Source organism: Hyperoodon ampullatus (genome assembly GCF_949752795.1).
Source record: "Hyperoodon ampullatus genome assembly, chromosome: 1".
Taxonomy (NCBI): domain Eukaryota; kingdom Metazoa; phylum Chordata; class Mammalia; order Artiodactyla; family Ziphiidae; genus Hyperoodon; species Hyperoodon ampullatus.
In genome coordinates, this window is record NC_136914.1 from 58,526,979 (window position 1) to 58,544,833 (window position 17,855).

At 41.5% G+C, this 17,855-nt stretch overlaps 1 protein-coding gene and 1 pseudogene across 3 annotated transcripts in view; one reads left to right on the forward strand and one right to left on the reverse strand.

Annotated features, from left to right (window-relative positions):
* Window positions 1–2,100, forward strand: part of CCAR1 (cell division cycle and apoptosis regulator 1) — a gene marked incomplete at its 5' end in the record, with an annotated part of 48,145 nt that extends 46,045 nt beyond the window's left edge. For both annotated transcript variants that reach the window (XM_079716500.1, XM_079716501.1), the window contains 2 exons: window positions 242–447; window positions 1,766–2,100. In XM_079716500.1, the coding sequence (XP_079572626.1) occupies window positions 242–447; window positions 1,766–1,825 (266 nt within the window). In that variant the 3' untranslated portion in view covers window positions 1,826–2,100. The remainder of the gene's footprint in view (window positions 1–241; window positions 448–1,765) is intronic.
* Window positions 2,101–15,660: 13,560 nt separating this feature from the next.
* Window positions 15,661–16,132, reverse strand: LOC307057515 (small ubiquitin-related modifier 2-like; annotated as a pseudogene). The gene is made up of 2 exons: window positions 16,081–16,132; window positions 15,661–15,961 (listed from the first exon to the last, which is right to left on the reverse strand). The product of its transcript is annotated as a small ubiquitin-related modifier 2-like (transcript).
* Between the last annotated feature and the right edge of the window lie 1,723 nt (window positions 16,133–17,855).

The following is a 17,855-nucleotide window of genomic DNA, read 5'->3' on the forward strand; positions in this document are numbered from 1 at the left end:
TAGTCTGTACAATTTTCTTAAAATGGAACTTGGGTTTAGAAGTAATACTAGGTAAAACTTAATTTAAATGAAATGAGTTATTACAGTGTGCTTTATAACTATTAAAATTGACACTTGTGGCCAGTTTAAAGAATTATATACACTTCTTATTCTCCTAGCTTAAGTATTTTTAACCTCAGAGTTAAATTGGAAATTTTAAGGGGTAAGATGGTGAATTTGGTTTTGTTTTGTTTTTTGACAGATGAAGATGAAAAAACCATATTAAATTTGGAGAATTCCAACAAAAACCTCTCTGGTGAACTCAGAGAAGTTAAAAAGGACCTTAGTCAGTTACAAGAAAACTTAAAGATTTCAGAAAACATGAATTTGCAATTTGAAAACCAGCTGAATAAGACAATCAGAAACTTATCCACAGTAATGGATGAGATCCACACTGTTCTTAAGAAGGTTAGCTGTTTTGTACCTTCAACATTTTCATAGTTTATTCTTTTTCTAAAAAGTCTATTTCTAGCAAATTTAGTATTATTAAGCTCTTAGTGGCTTTTCTAACAGAAAATAGTGGTAGCATTCTGTCCTTCATTAGATTAGTCAAAAGCAATTCCCCAAAGATGGTATTTTCCTAGAACTTACTTCAGATGTCAACATGATTTATGTATGCAGACTTTTTTTTTTTTAATCTATTTTTGGCCGCCTTGGGTCTTCATTCCTGCGCGCAGGCTTTCTCTAGTTGTGGCGAGCGGGGGCTGCTCTTCGTTGTGGTGTGGTGGCTTCTCTTATTGCAGAGCATGGGCCCTATGCGCGCGGGGTTCAGTAGTTGCAGCGCGTGGGGTTCAGTAGTCGCAGCACGCAGGCTCAGTAGTTGCAGCACATGGGCCCTACAGCACATGGACTTCAGTAGTTGTGCACGAGCTAAGTTGCTCCGTGGCATGTGGGATCTTCCCAGACCGGGTATCAAACCTGTGTCCTCTGCATTAGCAGGCAGATTCCTAACCACTACGCAACCAGGGAAGTCCTTGTGTGCAGACTTCTTAAAAAGCAAGTTTTACTTGCATTTCTTTTAGAATCAGAGATTGAGTTTGAACTTGAGGAAGAAAAGCCATTCACTTCTTTTTTAAACCCATTTATTGGACAGAGTTGAGAAACTTTTTTTTTTTTTTTTTTTTTTTTTTGCGGTACATGGGCCTCTCACTGTTGTGGCCTCTCCCGTTGTGGAGCACAGGCTCCGGACGCCCAGGCCCAGCTGCTCCGTGGCATGTGGGATCTTCCCGGACCGGGACAAGAACCCGTGTCCCCTGCATCGGCAGGCGGATTCTCAACCACTGCGCCACCAGGGAAGCCCGGGAAACTTTTTGACACTATCAGAATTAATTTATTAGTATTCTTTGTCTCAAAACTATCTAGTAACTCAGTGCCCTTGTAAACTAACTTCAGTAATTGAGAGACCTTCCACCTCCTGGGTCTCACTCAGAGAACAAGAAGACAAAAAAAAAAAACTACAGTGCAAGGAATATACTGCTGTTAGTAATATAGTCCTAAGAAGCTCTAATTTCTTAGGATTTAGATGACTTTCTCAAATACTAGAAGTCATTCTGCACAGAATTGAGAGATTTCTTTCATACTCTCCCCTTCCCCCCCACCCGGTTCAATTTTCCATAGATGGTGAAATGGGCTATCTGCAGTATCTCTGTTTACTAATGTTTGTTATTTTTAAAGTTACATTTAAGAGAATTTAATAAAATATACTTTTCCTTTGTGTATTTTATAGGATAATGTGAAGAATGAAGATAAAGATCAGAAATCCAAGGAGAATGGTACAAGTGTATGATAAAATACATGTAGTGATGAAGAATGGTGATAAGTAATGTAATATATAAAATCATGATACAAGAATGTTTGAAAGTGATGCACGTTTGATTTTAGTAGTATAAATATCTGTTAGTTCAAATGATGTATAAAGTTTTATGAATGTGAGTCTTTGCTTTTGAAAATTGCTTGTAATTCCTGGCATAAACACTCCTTGAGTGAAATAATTTTGCATTGCAAAATGTTTTAGGATGAACTTTGTTATAGTTTTAACCCCAATAAAGTTCATCAGTTTAATTGACGGTAGTGTTTAATTACAAATGTCTTTTATTAAAAATGTAGACAGTTGTAATTTTAGTTATAGAATTATCATTACCAGTTTTTTTAAAAAAAATTTAGCCTTTTAAAATTTCAGTATGGGGCTTCCCTGGTGGTGCAGTGGTTAAGAATCCGCCTGCCAATGCAGGAGAGAGAGGTTTGAGCCCTGGTCCGGGAAGATTCCACAGGCCACAGAGCAACTAAGCCAGTGTGCCACAACTACTGAGCCTGCAGTCTAGAGCCTGCGAGCCAGAACTACTGAAGCCCGTGTGCCTAGAGCCCATGCTCAGCAACAAGAGAAGCCACCACAATGAGAAGCGCACGCACCGCAACGAAGAATAGCCCCCGCTCAACGCAACTAGAGAAAGCCCACGGGCAGCAATGAAGATGCAATGCAGGCAAAAATAAATTTTAAAAAAAATTTCACTATGAATCATAAAATAGGATTCTGCTTAAATTTTGCAAGTTTTTTGGACCACACTTTTTTTTTTACTTGTCCTAAAATCCTCTCCAATTTTCAGTCTCTAAAATCATTTATTAAAAATTTAACTTATCCAAACGACAGTACATCAAAAACTAAGAAAATAATTGTTAATTGCCATTGTTACTATATATGTTAGGCTTTACATAAAACACATAGTTTTGATGTTAATGTTAACTGCTTTCAATTAACTGTTCTAGTTTCCCAGAATAGCACCTATATTACTTTTAATTTTGAGGGTTTTTTTTTTTAAATGCAGTATATGTCAAATGTACGGTCTAGTACGAAGCCAGTAGATGTCAGTATGATGCCTTAAGTTAAGCCTTCCTTAATTAAAAATAGTTTGTTTTATTAGTCTGTGTACTTCCTTCAGAATTTTAGATACATAATAGTTTATTAACTATTGAGTGAAAAGGTAGGAAATGTGACATACTCTAAAGCAGTGGTTCTCAACAGGGGGTGCCTTAGCCCCCAGAAGACGTTTAGCAGTGTCTGGAGCCATCTGTACACGTCCCACCAAGGGGAATGCCACTGGAATGTAGGTGGTCGAGGCCAAGGACTTGGCTGAATCACCTGCTTTGCATGGGACAGCGCAACAAAGGGTTGCCCAGCCCCGTATGTCAGTAGTGCCCCGCTGGAAAAACTCTGGTCTAAAGGAGTATAGGGTTAAAAACAACATGTCTTTGAAATAACACTAGTGGAAGCTGAATTGCATCTGTAGCAAATATCAGGTTTTCTGTATGTAAATAACCCTCCCTGGAACGTTTCACTGTCAGAGAATTATATAGTATATTAGGGTTTTTATATTTTATTTTGCTAGAATAATGATTTGGTGTTCCAAACGGGTTAATATGAGAATGTAAGTGCCCTGTTACATGTATCTTAAGCTGAATGGAATCCACGTAGCTCTTACTAAGGAACAGATTAAAATACCTAAAATTCTTTCAAACCAGTTTTTTTTCTTTTTACCTTAAGTTGCTCTTTCTGATTGTAATGGTTTATTGAACTTCTCTGAGGTTGAATTACTGATTGATCCATAATTATACAGTTACTGTATAAATGTTTGTCTATCTTTTAGGTGAGATAAATCATTATAGGGTAGTTAGAAAGTTTTTTTCTCAGAGGAAAATCCTGGAGATAATCTTTTAACTAAAAGACAGTGAAGAATATAGTTCTTTAATACAGTATGATTTTGAATGAGAAAAATCATTATAAAGTCTACCTGTCAGACTTATTTTTCCCAGAGATAGTTAAATGAGAATAATATTAGGAGAATGGAGAAAAAATATAAATGTTTCCATTATATTATTACTTAGAGGTAAATTAGAAGTGGAAAATGAGATGACTAAGCTAGGGGGAAAAACTACGTATAGAATAATTGGTTTTAGTGAAAATGAGGTAAAGAGAACCTGTTTTTGTCTTTCTAAACTGTTTTGGATTTTTATTCAGAAGTAAACACGTGGTCTGTTCTTATATTCTATCAGCTGACATTGACCAAACCAAAAAAAAACTTAATCAGATAACAAAGTAGGTCTATGATAACATTTAATTTTGTTTTCCCATCTTTTTTATGTTCTGGATGCCTGTTTTTGTATTTCTAATACTCATTTAAGTCATTTTAAGACAATGAAATTTTAAGATTTTAATATTTCTTTCTGAATATTGCCTAAGTTGTAGAAAATTACTCCTCAAAATGTAACAGCACAAAAAATCCTTTTTAAAGAGAATTACAGTGACACTTAGACTTTATATGTGTACAGCTTTTCACTCTCAAAAGAAACATGTGAAGACCCTGAACTGGGTGGGCTGAGGTAAGCGGGACAGACTAGCTGATGCTCTTTTCGTCTATCCTTTCCACGCACCCTAAAGGCTCACAGTACACTTCATGTGTTACCATACAAGTGCACCTCACCCATTGCACAAGTGCATGATGTGCGGAGAACAGTCCATCCATTGTGTACCCCTGGGCAACTCATTCTCTCTTTATACCCTAAGAGTGGCCAGGATATGGAGTTGTACCTTTGCTAAGGGGTCAAGCTTTAGGGACTTTTGTCAAAGGTGGACTCAGGAGGAAAGACACTTGAAGATGCTTTTACATTGGTAAATCTTAATATTTATCTTCAGCACCAGTGGAGACATGAACTTGGACACAGGACCAAGGACCATGACAATTCCAAGAGTCTCAGCTCTCAGGTACCTTCCCTATGCTTCAGCTGAGGGAAAAATCTCAGGTGCCTTTGTTTTGTGGGCCACAGGGTCTTAACTGAGATCACGGGGACAAACAGCGGGGATTTGTGCCACAGTGACAGTTGTGTTGTGCCTTAATACAAAGGCAGTCACTTCTTTCTGGTCAGAAAAGCAGTATTTGTTAGAGGGCAAAACAAAAAAAGCTTGGAAATTTCTAATTTCTGCTAAAGAAAGGCATTTGGAATACGCTAAACATGGATGAGTTTGCTTATTAAAATATGGGTGAGGACTTGCCTGGTGGCACAGTGGTTGAGAATCTGCCTGCCAATGCAGGGGACACAGGTTCGAGCCGTGGTCTGGGAAGATCCCACATGCTGCAGAGCAACTAAGCCCGTGCACCACAACTACTGAGCCTGCGCTCTAAAGCTTGTGAGCCACAACTGCTGAAGCCCGCGTGCCTAGAGCCCATGCTCCGCAACAAGAGAAGCCACCGCAATGAGAAGCCTGCACACCACAACGAGGAGTAGCCCCCGCTCGCCGCAACTAGAGAAAGCCTGCGCGCAGCAACAAGACACAATGCAGCCAAAAATAAGGAAAGGAAGGAAGGGAGGGAGGAAGGAAGGAAGGAAAGAAAAATATTAGTTTCAGGAAGATGTAATAGACATACTTTTCTGTATTCTTCCCATTTAACAATAACTAAAAAACTCTGGGAGATGTCCACACACCCATGTTCATCACAGCATTCTCTATATTAGCTGTAATAGTAGGAGAGCTGTTAAAAGTAAATCCTAAGAGTTCTCATCACAAGGAATAAAACTTTTTTTATATATATATGAGATGAAGAATGTTAACTAAAGTTATTGTAATCATTTCACAATATATGCAAGTCATTATGCTGTACACCTTAAACTAATACAGTGCTGTATGTCAATTATATGTTAATAAAACTGGGGGAAATTTTAAATATATATATTGACAGGAATAAAAAACTCAATGGATGACACAGCAATTCCACTCCTAGGTATATACCCAAGATAAATCAAAAGATATATCCACACAAAAACTTGTTACATGAATGTTCACGGTAGCATTATTCATAATAGCCAGATTGACTGGTTCTCTTCCAGAAACAGTATCTCAAAGGTTAAAAATTCAGTTTCCCGGGCTTCCCTGGTGGCGCAGTGGTTGAGAGTCCGCCTGCCGATGCAGGGGATGCGGGTTCGTGCCCCTGTCTGGGAAGATCCTACATGCCGCGGAGCGGCTGGGCCCGTGAGCCGTGGCCGCTGGGCCTGCGCGTCCAGAGCCTGTGCTCCGCAACGGGAGAGGCCACAACGGTGAGAGGCCCGCGTATCACACACAAAAAAAAAAATCATCTCCTAGAAACATTTCCAACAAGCCAGGTGAATGCCTCCTAAATTTGCAAAGCTGGTAAAAACCCTGTGATTAAATAACAGATGGATTTGGGAAATGGCGTTAAGTGCAGCCCAAGGCTAGTGTACTTTGTGCTTTAAGGAAGAATGGTTCAAAGTAGGTTTTAATTCAATATTTATGTTATAGCCAGAAATAGCAAGTGGTCTTTGTGTGGTCAGGGATTGGCTTTCAAAAGGTCTATCTATCTAAGAAAGAAAATGAATGGGCATTAAATATTTATTCTTTATATTTTAGAAGTAGATTCTGTTCTTTCCCTGCCTGAAGGAAGATAAAAAGGCTAGAGATAACCAGTGAGCTGCATTTGGAAATACAATCTTATAAAGACTAGGAGGCTAGGTTCAACTATTAAGTGGATATGAGGTTCTACTGAGGCCAAATAATGTGAAATATTAAACCCTTTACCATTTAGCTGGGGACCACGAGGGAATAACTTTCCATTGTTTTTGGCTGAATTTTTTCACCTTTAGAATGGGAAAAATAACATGACAAATTTCTTTGCTGAAGCATAGGCTACTAACTGCTATATTAATTTTCCAAACCCTTATATGACCCTTGCAAAGGAGAATTTATCATAGCAAACTAAACCCAAGACAAGTTTATGTTTTTTATTTATCTTGAATCTGAACATTTAGAATGATCATAAAGCACACAGTGTGCAAATTCCTCATATTTTGTCTCTTTAGATGTGAGAAAGTTTTGAACTCCAAGATCAGTGTTATAATAACTCTATATAATGGCTTCCTAGAGATCACATTTAAACTTGTACCCTGCTCTTTTTGATGCTTCATTTGCCTGAATTGCTAGAGCAATAGCACAGTATCAGTTGTTGTTGGACCAAAGGTAAAATTTGCACCTGATTTAGTAGCCCAGAGAATTTTTAGGGCAAAAGCTATGAAAACACAAATGCTAATTTTAAAAAGTGTTTGGAAAAAGTTGAATTCTGAAGTTAATCCCCCAAATTTGAGAATCCAGAACAAACTTCATGTGAAGAGGCAACATCTTAACCACATGTTAACAATAATGAAACTGCAGTATTGCAATAAAGGAGAAAAAGTGATTATATGGCATTTGACGTTAGGTGCAGGGCACATGGGTTCTAAAACTGGTGAATTGGAAAGCCATCTGCCCTCAAGAGCAGATGCAAAACAATGCCAAGATCCAAATATTTAAGAGATGATTGAAATATCTAAACCTGGACTTCAAAATATTTTTAAAGTTTTTAAATAACTTAGTAAAGCTTAGCATAACTTAGTAAATATCCACTTAGAAAATACAAAGGGGGAAAATTCAATGAGGGATAACCCAGAAACTAGTTACCCCAGCAATGCCCACAATAAGATTTTTGTTACCCTTAGAAGGAAGCTCTCCTAACAGATTCATACACTTTATATGAACAAAAGCTCAACGCAGTTTCACAACAGCTTAGGATCTCCTATAGAAAACACAAGGACCCTTTAAAAGCATTGGTTTTGCTTCCCGTCTTGAGTTTACCTTTAAGCAAGAGTACTGCTGGAGCAATGCTGAATGTCTGGGAAAGCAAGAAGCTTGTGGATCATAGCTTTTACCTCCAGAGGCTTCAGTTTCCTAAGGTGGTCTTTATCTGCAGACTGCTAGAGTTCCCAGGCAACCAAGAGCTAAACATGACCAAGCACTAAAAACAGAAAAAATTAACTGTGGAGTTGAAGGCTAAGCTTTAGAATGGCAGGGTTCTTATTTCATTCCAAATTCAGATTTACCCTGGATTTGATTTCACTCAGTTTGAAATTAGGATGGCTCACACTAAAAACAATATTAAATATATGAAAATGCTTAGATATTTTTGATTAATAAACATCTGTAAAACCACCTGAGGCAGTTAAGCCTGCATTTCAGCCCTGCCTAGCTAGAAGTTTCAGATATCTTTAAACTGTAGATTTAGGTGCACCAGGTTTCTGATCTAATCCAAACTGCCTGAACTGTTTTTGTCTGTTTGTTTTTTGCGGTACGCGGGCCTCTCACTGTTGTGGCCTCTCCTGTTGCGGAGCACAGGCTCCAGACGCGCAGGCTCAGCGGCCATGGCTCACGGGCCAAGACGCTCCGCGGCATGTGGGATCCTCCCGACCGGGGCACGAACCCGTGTCCCCTGCATCGGCAGGCGGACTCTCAACCACTGTGCCACCAGGGAAGCCCTGCCTGACCTGTTTTGAGGCGTTACACCACTAGATAGGATTTATCATTTTCATTGTCTTTAAATGTGGTGTGAACCCAAATGCCACCACCCTCACCAAACTCTAGTCTTCAATTAAAATCTGTGCAGATGAGCTTCTACCTGGCTCCTGGCTTCTGCCTTCTTTGCTGAACCTGAGGCCCCAGCTCTGAATCCTGCCTCTATGGCTGGGATCCTGACAGTCTGCAAAATCCTCCCTTCTTTAGAGGCTGGACTCTGTATTCATGAGCTTGACGCTGGTTGAGGTCTAATTCTAACTGATCAATTTCCCCTGGAACTAAGATTATAATCTGCCTGATTTTCAGTAATACTGACAAAGCCTGGAAGATTACCATCTTCGCACCGCCTTTGCTCTCCTACCCACCAGACGGAACTTTGTACCGTGAAGTCAGTCATTCCACATTAGTTAGATTATGTTCAGTATCTGATACCTCACAAAGAAATTATGTAGTCACGTCAGCTTGACGATGAGAAGTGAAAAAAAAAAACCTATAAAGACATTTAATTCAGTTGCTTAAGCAGTTGTGACCCTTCCCATAAACCATTTCAAAGTATATAGCTTCTCAAAGTGACTGCGCTGCAGGTTCCTGGACTTGCTTTCAGTCATTCAACAAATATTTCAGTGACTATCCATTGCAAAAATATTTACCAATGGATTAATATTTACCCCTACAGAGAAAGCCCAAAATGCTCAGAGATAATATCTCCAAGACAACTGCTACTTTTCTTGGAGTTTTAAAAATCACATATCAGCACTTTGTTATAAAGCAGAAACAAACACACCATTGTAAAGCAATTATACTCCAATAAAGATGTTTTAAAAAATCACATATCAGTAGGAAAAACTGCTCTCTGTGTATACCTTAGTTCAGAGGTTTTCCAAGCATGTTAATTAACCTAGAAAGGCAGCAGCAGTACCCGGGAACTTGTTAGAAATGCAAATTCTTGAGCCCTACCCCAGACCATCTCAATCAGAAATTCTGTGGATGGGACCCAGCTATCTGTGTTTTAACAAGACTCCCAGGTGATTCTGATGCTTACTAGTTTAAGAACCACTGCCTTAGCTTAGGCCCAGTGATCATATTCAGATTCCACCATTAATGGGGCTGAAACAAGGAGGTGACTCTGACTTAAGTAGTACCCTACCTGAATACCTGACATAATATGTCCTCTCTACAGCAAGAAAAACCAAGTGTATAATTTATGGTCAAAAATATTTGGGGGGCTTCCCTGGTGGCGCAGTGGTTGAGAGTCCGCCTGCCGATGCAGGGGACACGGGTTCGTGCCCTGGTCCAGGAAGATCCCGCATGCCACGGAGCGGCTGGGCCCGTGAGCCATGGCTGCTGAGCCTGCGCATCTGGAGCCTGTGCTCCGCAACGGGAGAGGCCACAACAGTGAGAGGCTCGCGTACCGCAAAAAAAGAAAATATATATATATATATTTAGGGACAACCTTCATTCATGTATAAGTCTGCAGCTTGTTTTTTATTTATTTTTTTAAACCCAGCAGTTCTTTTTTTGGGGGGAGCTGCATTGGGTCTTTGTTGCTGTGCGTGGGCTTTTCTAGTTGTGGCAAGTGGGGGCTACTCCTCTTTGTGGTGCGCAGGCTTCTCGCTGCAGTGGCTTCTCCTGTTGCAGAGCATGGGCTCTAGGTGTGGGGCTTCAGTAGTTGTGGTGCACGGGCTCGGTAGTTGTGGCTCACAGGTTTAGTTGCTCTGCGGCATGTGGGATCTTCCCAGACCAAGGATCGAACCGGTGTCTGCTGTATTGGCAGGCGGATTCTTAACCTCTGCACCACCAGGGAAGTCCCCTGAGGCTTGTTTTTATTTTATTTTATTTTATTTTTATAAATTAATTTATTTGGGACTGCATTGGGTCTTTTTTGCTGCGCACAGTCTTTCTCTAGTTGCAGTGAGCAGGGGCTACTCTTCATTGCGGTGCGTGGACTTCTCATTGCGGTGGCTTCTCTTGTTGCGGAGCACAGGCTCTAGGTGCGCAGGCTTCAGTAGTTGCAGCACACAGGCTCAGTAGTTGTGGCTCGTGGGCTCTAGAGAACACACTCAGTAGCTGTGGCGCATGGGCTCAGTTGCTCCACGGCATGTGGGATCCTCCCGGACCAGGGCTTGAACCCATGTCCCCTGCATTGGCAGGCGGATTCTTAACCACTGCACCACCAGGGAAGCCCCAAAACTAATATTTCTAATTTAAAATGTGATATAGAGTATGATTCCATTTTTCTAAATTTCTTTCTTTCTTTCTATATTTACCTAGAAAGGTGTTCACCTTGTTAAAGATAATTTCTGGGTGGTAGAATTTCAAGTAAATTTTTTTCTTTTGGTACTTTAAATTTTTAATAATGAAATAATAATGATGTATCATTTTTCGGAAATAATAGAGGCATTCTAATCTTTATTTTTTGGCCATGCGCACGACATGCAGGATCTTAGTTCCCTGACCAGGGATTGCACCCGCGCCCCCCTGCATTGGAAGCACAGGTCTTTTTTTTTTTTTTTTTTTGCGGTACGCGGGCCTCTCACTGCTGTGGCCTCTCCTGTTGCGGAGCACAGGCTCCGGACACGCAGGCTCAGCGGCCACGGCTCACAGGCCCAGCCGCTCCGCGGCACGCGGGATCCTCCGGGACCGGGGCACGAACCCGTGTCCCCTGCATCGGCAGGCGGACTCTCAACCACTGCGCCACCAGGGAAGCCCTTGCACAGGGTCTTAACCACTGGACTGCCAGGGAAGTCCCGAGAGGCAATCTAAAAAAAAAGTGTGTGGCTTGGGGGAAGATTGGGAGATATTAATGTCCCCAAAGAAATGTCTACAATCTAGAAAACCTAGTAGATCTCCTTTCTGAGTAGTCGTAATTGGTTTAAAAGAATTTTCTTTTCCTGTTTTCCACTAGTGTGATTTACCTCTCATCACCATTTGGCAATTTGAATATCCAAGAGGGACAGTTTATTGGTTTAAAAAACAATTCTTGACTTCAAATTCATTTGAGGAACATGGACAGCATGGGTGTATATGCCCTCTTAACAGTCAAAATATAAATATTAATATATAATACTATTATAAATATTATGAATAATACAAATATAAAAGGCTGCATTGACATAAAAAAGAATCCATGACATTGTGAATGTACTGACTGCCACTGAATTGTTCATGTTATTTTATTTATTTATTTTTGGGTGCGTTGGGTCTCTGTTGCAGTGTGTGGGCTTCTCATTGGGGTGGCTTCTCTTGTTGTGGAGCACAGGCTCTAGGCACGTGGGCTTCAGTAGTTGTGGCACGTGGGCTCTAGAGCGTAGGCTCAGTAGTTGTGGCACACGGGCTTAGTTGCTCTGCGGCATGTGTGATCTTCCCAGACCAAGGATTGAACCCGCATCCCCTGCATTGGCAGGCGGATTCTTAACCACCTTGCTGCCAGGGAAGTCCTTGAATTGTTCATTTTAGAATGAACAATTTGATTTATTTAGAATAAGAAATTTATATTATGTGACTAGCACATCAATTTTTAAAAATCATGAATTATTTAGAATAACAAACTATGCACTCTCCAGGAACAAAAGTTGTTTTTTTTTTTGCTGTACGCGGGCCTGTCACTGTTGTGGCCTCTTCCGTTGCGGAGCACAGGCTCCGGACGCGCAGGCTTAGCAGCCATGGCCCACAGGCCCAGCCGCTCCGTGGCACGTGGGATCCTCCCAGACCAGGGCACGAACCCGCGTCCACTGCATCGGCAGGCGGACTCCCAACAACTGTGCCACCAGGGAAGCCCAACAAAAGTTTTATCTATGTTTTATGAGAGATCCACCAAAGGGTTTAAGAAGTAAGCTCTGCTCATCTTATTAAAATATTGCCATATGCACATAAAAATTTATTTACAGTAAAATTTTAGGCTATCTAGTACAAAACAAAGTTGCCTATCAAAATATTTTCACTTGTAAGAAATGCATTTTGAGAACTCACAGGCCCTTGGAGGTGGGTCTTTGATTTCCTAAAAAATTCAGAACTCTGAAGTAGAGGGCCTAGTGCTCTTGAATTGAATTCCAAGGAAGCTGATTACTACACATGGCTCTAATAAAGTTTTGCCATAAACATCTGTGGGAAATCTGAGAGTAATCTTGTGGAGGGATATTAAGTTTGCAACACCTGTTGCTGTTTACCCCTGAAGTGTTATGTCCCCTTGTGGTAAATGAGGTGAATGCTTTGACACTTTTTCCTAAGGCGTCCAGAAAGCTCTAGGGATTGGTAAGAGGGCTGCCTTTCACTTTTTAAGCACTGGTTTGAATCTAACCAGGTTAACCTTGTGACCTTGAATTGTTTATGTGAAATGAGGTGGTGATCTCAGTTCTGCCTTAAGGAAATGCCTTTCACATAGAAATTGGCACTAATTGGCCTCCCTGTTGACAGGGTTAGCTGAGAGGCTCATGATTAAATGGGCAGTGAGAACAGAAACGAAATACCCCACCTCAGCTCAGCATGCTGGCTGGAGGACACGGACACGCGGGGCAGCTACCAGTTCTCCCCTCTTCCAGCAGCATCCAACACGCAAAGCAACTGGGTTGAACCAGGAGGCCCGGAAGGCCTACAACTTGTGCATTAAGGATACTTTCTATATGTCTGGCCCTGTTCTGTAAAGCAATCTTGACACGAATAGGGCTCTGGACCAGGATTCTTCAAACTTTTTCTGTAAAGGGCCAGAGAGGAGATGTTTTAGGCTTTGCAGACCGTACAGTCTCTGTTGCAACCACTCAACTCTGCTGACAAGAGCAGCCATAGAGAACGCATACATGAAAGAGTGTGCCAGTGTTCCAGTAAAACTTAATGGACTGCACAACATTGTAAATAAGCTATACTCCAATAAAAATTAATTTTAAAAAACTTAATGGACACTGAAATTTGAATTTCATATGATCTTCACATATCAAGAAATATTATTTTTCTTTTGATATTTTTTCTCCAACTTTAAAAATGTAAACACCATTCTTAGCTTGCAGGCCATACTAAAACAAGCAGTGGGCCGGCTTTGGCCCACCATCCTTAGTTTGCCCATCTCTGCTCTAGACTGAGTGTTAGAGGGACTTTCCCTCACTCTCCCTCACTTTCACTCCTGGCTCAAACACTAACTAGCTATGGACCCAGGGCACTTTAACTTCTTTGGCCCTCAGTTTCTTCATGAAATATGTTTGACAGAACAGATGAAACAAAGTTCCTTTTAGCCATAATTTTAAATTTCTTGATTCCATTATAGGAGCAGAAGTCAACCCAAGCAATGTTATGTATGCGAACTAGAAATTAGTTTAGTTAAAGGAAACAAATCTTAATATCCTCAGTGTGAATCTTTGTCCTACTGTGAGGAACAATGTCACAACTCTGATAGCGAGATCAAAATTTGTAGCCTCGGGGGCTTCCCTGGTGGCGCAGTGGTTGAGAGTCCGCCTGCCGATGCAGGGGACACGGGTTCGTGCCCCGGTCGGGGAGGATTCCACATGCCGCGGAGCAGCTGGGCCTGTGAGCCATGGCCGCTGAGCCTGCGCGTCCGGAGCCTGTGCTTCGCAACGGGAGAAGCCACAGCAGTGAGAAGCCCGCGTACCGCAAAAAAAAAAAAAAAAAAAAAAAAAAAAAAAAAAAAATTGTAGCCTCATAGATGATTCACTTTGTTATAAAGCAGAAACTAACACACCACTGTAAAGCAATTATACTCCAATAAAGATGTTAAAAAAAAAACTGTAACCTCCTAACTCCATTCAAAGGCTCCTTCATACCACTTCGTTCTATTTCTCCAGTGCTATTCTTCTTCTTTCCTGTTGTTTTTTTTTTGGTTTGTTTTTGTTTTTGGTGAGTGAAGAAAACACAGTGCCAGAGATTATTGGAAAACATTTTTCTCCTTCAAAGATGTTATTTAAAAATGTTAATGCTTTTGTGTCTTATTGGCAAGTATATTTTATAAGCACTCTGCTACCTAGGTGTACCTTATTGTTCGAGGTGATGACTGAGGGTTAGTAATCATTTTTACTGAAGAGCAGAAAAGAAAATCACCAAACAACTCATTCAAAACATTGATATATATATTTAAAAGTGAAGGTATTTTAATAGCATATTTATTTCTTCATAGATAACGTTTCATGTAACCCTTCATTTTTCCTTTTGTTCTTTATATCAGATATCCAGTCAATGTTTGCATTTCTCATAAATTGGTTTTTTCTTTTCTTTTCTTTTTTGTGGTACGTGGGCCTCTCACTGTTGTGGCCTCTCCCGTTGCAGAGCACAGGCTCCGGACGTGCAGGCTCAGGGGCCATGGCTTACGGGCCCAGCCGCTCCGCAGCATGTGGGATCTTCCTGGACCGGGGCACGAACCCGTGTCCCCTGCATCGGCAGGCGGACTCTCAACCACTGCGCCACCAGGGAAGCCCTCTTTTCTTTCTTTTTTTTTTTTTTTTGCGATACGCGGGCCTCTCACTGTTGTGGCCTCGCTCCGGACGCGCAGGCTCCCGACGTGCAGGCTTAGCGGCCATGGCTCACGGGTCTAGCCGCTTTGCGGCATGTGGGATCTTCCCGGATTGGGGCACGAACCCGTGTCCCCTGCATCGGCAGGCGGACTCTCAACCACTGCGCCACCAGGGAAGCCCCCTCTTTTCATTTTTAATAAGAAGTTTATTTAAACAACAAGGTGCTTGACTTGAAAGGAAAACCAAGATTCATTTCTTTTAGAGTAATTTATCCCTACTTAAAGACGGATTGCCCTACATGTTACAGCTACGTACAAAGAAGTTATAAGATTGTCCTTTGTTTTACAATGCTAAATGAAAAACATTAAAATTCTCCAATCGAACAAGGTATGCAAGAATTTTTATGTTGTTCTTTTTTTGTTAAACAGTGAGAGCAAAATAACTTACCGGAATATAAAGATAAGAGCTGATGAGGATGCCACTAATGGAGAAAAGAGGGTATTTTCACAGAACCAGTATTTTTCCCAGCCCATCTCCATTTGATGTCGATCAAAACATACCATTGGCCATTTAGTTAAACAAATTTTAAAAATGCGTTATGCTTGTGCACATACACCAGTTACTTTATGTACAATAAAGGAATGGGGAACGGGAATACGAAAGAATAGAGAAACTATACTGTAGTAGTCAGGGTGTGGTGGAACCAAATTGCGGTTTTCTAATTGAAAATGTCTTCTTGGCCTGGAGGAACAGAATTCTGGAGTAAACTAGCAGGTTTCCTTTTTAGTAGACACCCCCTGTCTGCTGCTGGAACACATCAATTGTATCTTCATCCTCCATTTCCAACTGTGCAGGTGTGTCTGTTTCATTGATTGGCTGTCCATCAAATCGGAATCTGATCTGCCTCATTGACAAACCCCGTCATTCACGATAAGCTTTCTTAGTTTACTAAGTGGTGTATGCCTCTTAATCTTAAACTGCACCACAGAACCGTCCTGCCCCGCCACCTTCAAATTAATATGATCGTTGTTCTCAGTCTTGACTCCTCCCTTGGGCTTTTCCTCTGCAGTCCCCTCAGGTGCCGCTTCACAGAAGAGGAACTAGATCCGCACCTAAGGAGCACGCAAGCACCACCTGGAGCAGCAGAAGAGGGAGGCGGCAGTGGTGGAGAAGGCGGAGGGTGCCTCTCATATGTTGTTTTACGTTCCGTTTGTTCAAAGCATTCAGTGACCCAGAGAAGGCCCACACTTTGCATTGCGTCGGTTGGCATGTCTCTTAGTCTCTCTTAAGTTATATTCTCTCCTCCTCCGCTTTGTTTTTCTTGTCATGAAGGCTCTAAGTTTTGAAAAACATTAGATTGTAAACTACTTGAAATAATGGAAGTGTATCCTTTATCTTTGTATCTTCCTCTTTATTACCCAGGGCAGTCCCTGGAATTCAGCAGGCTTGGTATTTGTTCTTGTACTGTAGGTACTTCTACAAAGCCTTATGTTTTATTCAGATCCTCTGTAGAATGTCGAGGGAACTGCATCTGTTTAGGCCTAAACCAGGGTTGGTTGGTACCGACTTGAACATCTAGTCCTGCTGTCCCACACTTTTGTTCTTTATCATCTTATTCAGGGAACCATGTCCTTGCTTTTGAGCAGCACTGTGGTGGCATTCTAGAGGACACATAGATGAATAAAAGGTAATCCTGGATCCCTGCCTTTGAGAAGCTTAAACAACTGGTAACAGGTAGACTGTCAGAAGGGGGAAAGCAACACTTTGTTTCACAATCCATGATGATTTCAGTGTGTGAAGGAGATGCCTTAGCATCTTTTTTCCCCCTCCCCCCATAATAAAACAGAGAAGAGAGACTTGTACCTAGAAGGCACAGGCCTCACTGGAAACAGAGTTCTTTCGAGATCTGGGCACCTGGAGTAGGGCCAACTCATTTTTGATCAGATTTGCATGTAAATAGTGAGATATGAGGCCCAGCTTTATACCCTCTGCTGTAACAAAACCTGAAACTGGATTTGGCATCTTGTCTCAGGCCTCCATACTTTATTTGTTGGTGTCAGGGAAAGACTTAATCTCTCCTTCCATGTTTCAAATAGTAGGAATTTTGCTGACTTGCTCTGGCTGCAGGGCACTTAGTTGCACGTCTTCTTGACAGGCTGCTGCTCCAGCTTTCTTTCCAGAAGTAATATTTTCCAGCTCTCAGACCTGCCCTCTGACCCTGAGTTTAATGGGGAGGTGGAGTGATGGAGTCTGCTCATTTTGGTTAGAAAACTTACTGGCTTTGATGGCCCCAGTGCAGAAGAGCCAGCTGCCTTTACTTCCTTTAACTCAAAAATTATTGGGGCCACTTTTTTTTTTTTTTTTTTTTTTTGTGGTACGTGGGCCTCTCACTGTTGCGGCCTCTCTCATTGCGGAGCACAGGCTCCGGACGCGCAGGCTCAGCGGCCATGGCTCACGGGCCCAGCCGCTCCACGGCATGTGGGATCTTCCCGGACCGGGGCACGAACCCGCGTCCCCTGAATCGGCAGGCGGACTCTCAACCACTGCACCACCAGGGAAGCCGGGGCCACTTTTTAATTGTAGAATACTTGGGAAGTATAGAAAAGCTCAAAGAAAGAAATAAAAATTGCTTGTAATCCCACTATCTAGAAATAACTTTTGTTAACGTAATCATAATTATTCCAGTTTTCTTCTCCCCAAACAAAAATGGGATTATGGGATATTTTATTTTATATTATTTATTTATTTATTTAAAATTTTATTTATTTATTTTATTTTTGGCCTCATTGGGTCTTTGTTGTGGTGCACGGGCTTCTCATTGCGGTGGCTTCTCTTGTTGTGGAGCACGGGCTCTAGGCGCACGGCCTTCAGTAGTTGTGGCACACGGGCTCAGTAGTTGTGGCTCATGGGCTCAGTAGTTGTGGCTTGTGGGCTCTAGAGCGCAGGGTCAGTAGTTGTGGCGCACGGGCTTAGTTGTT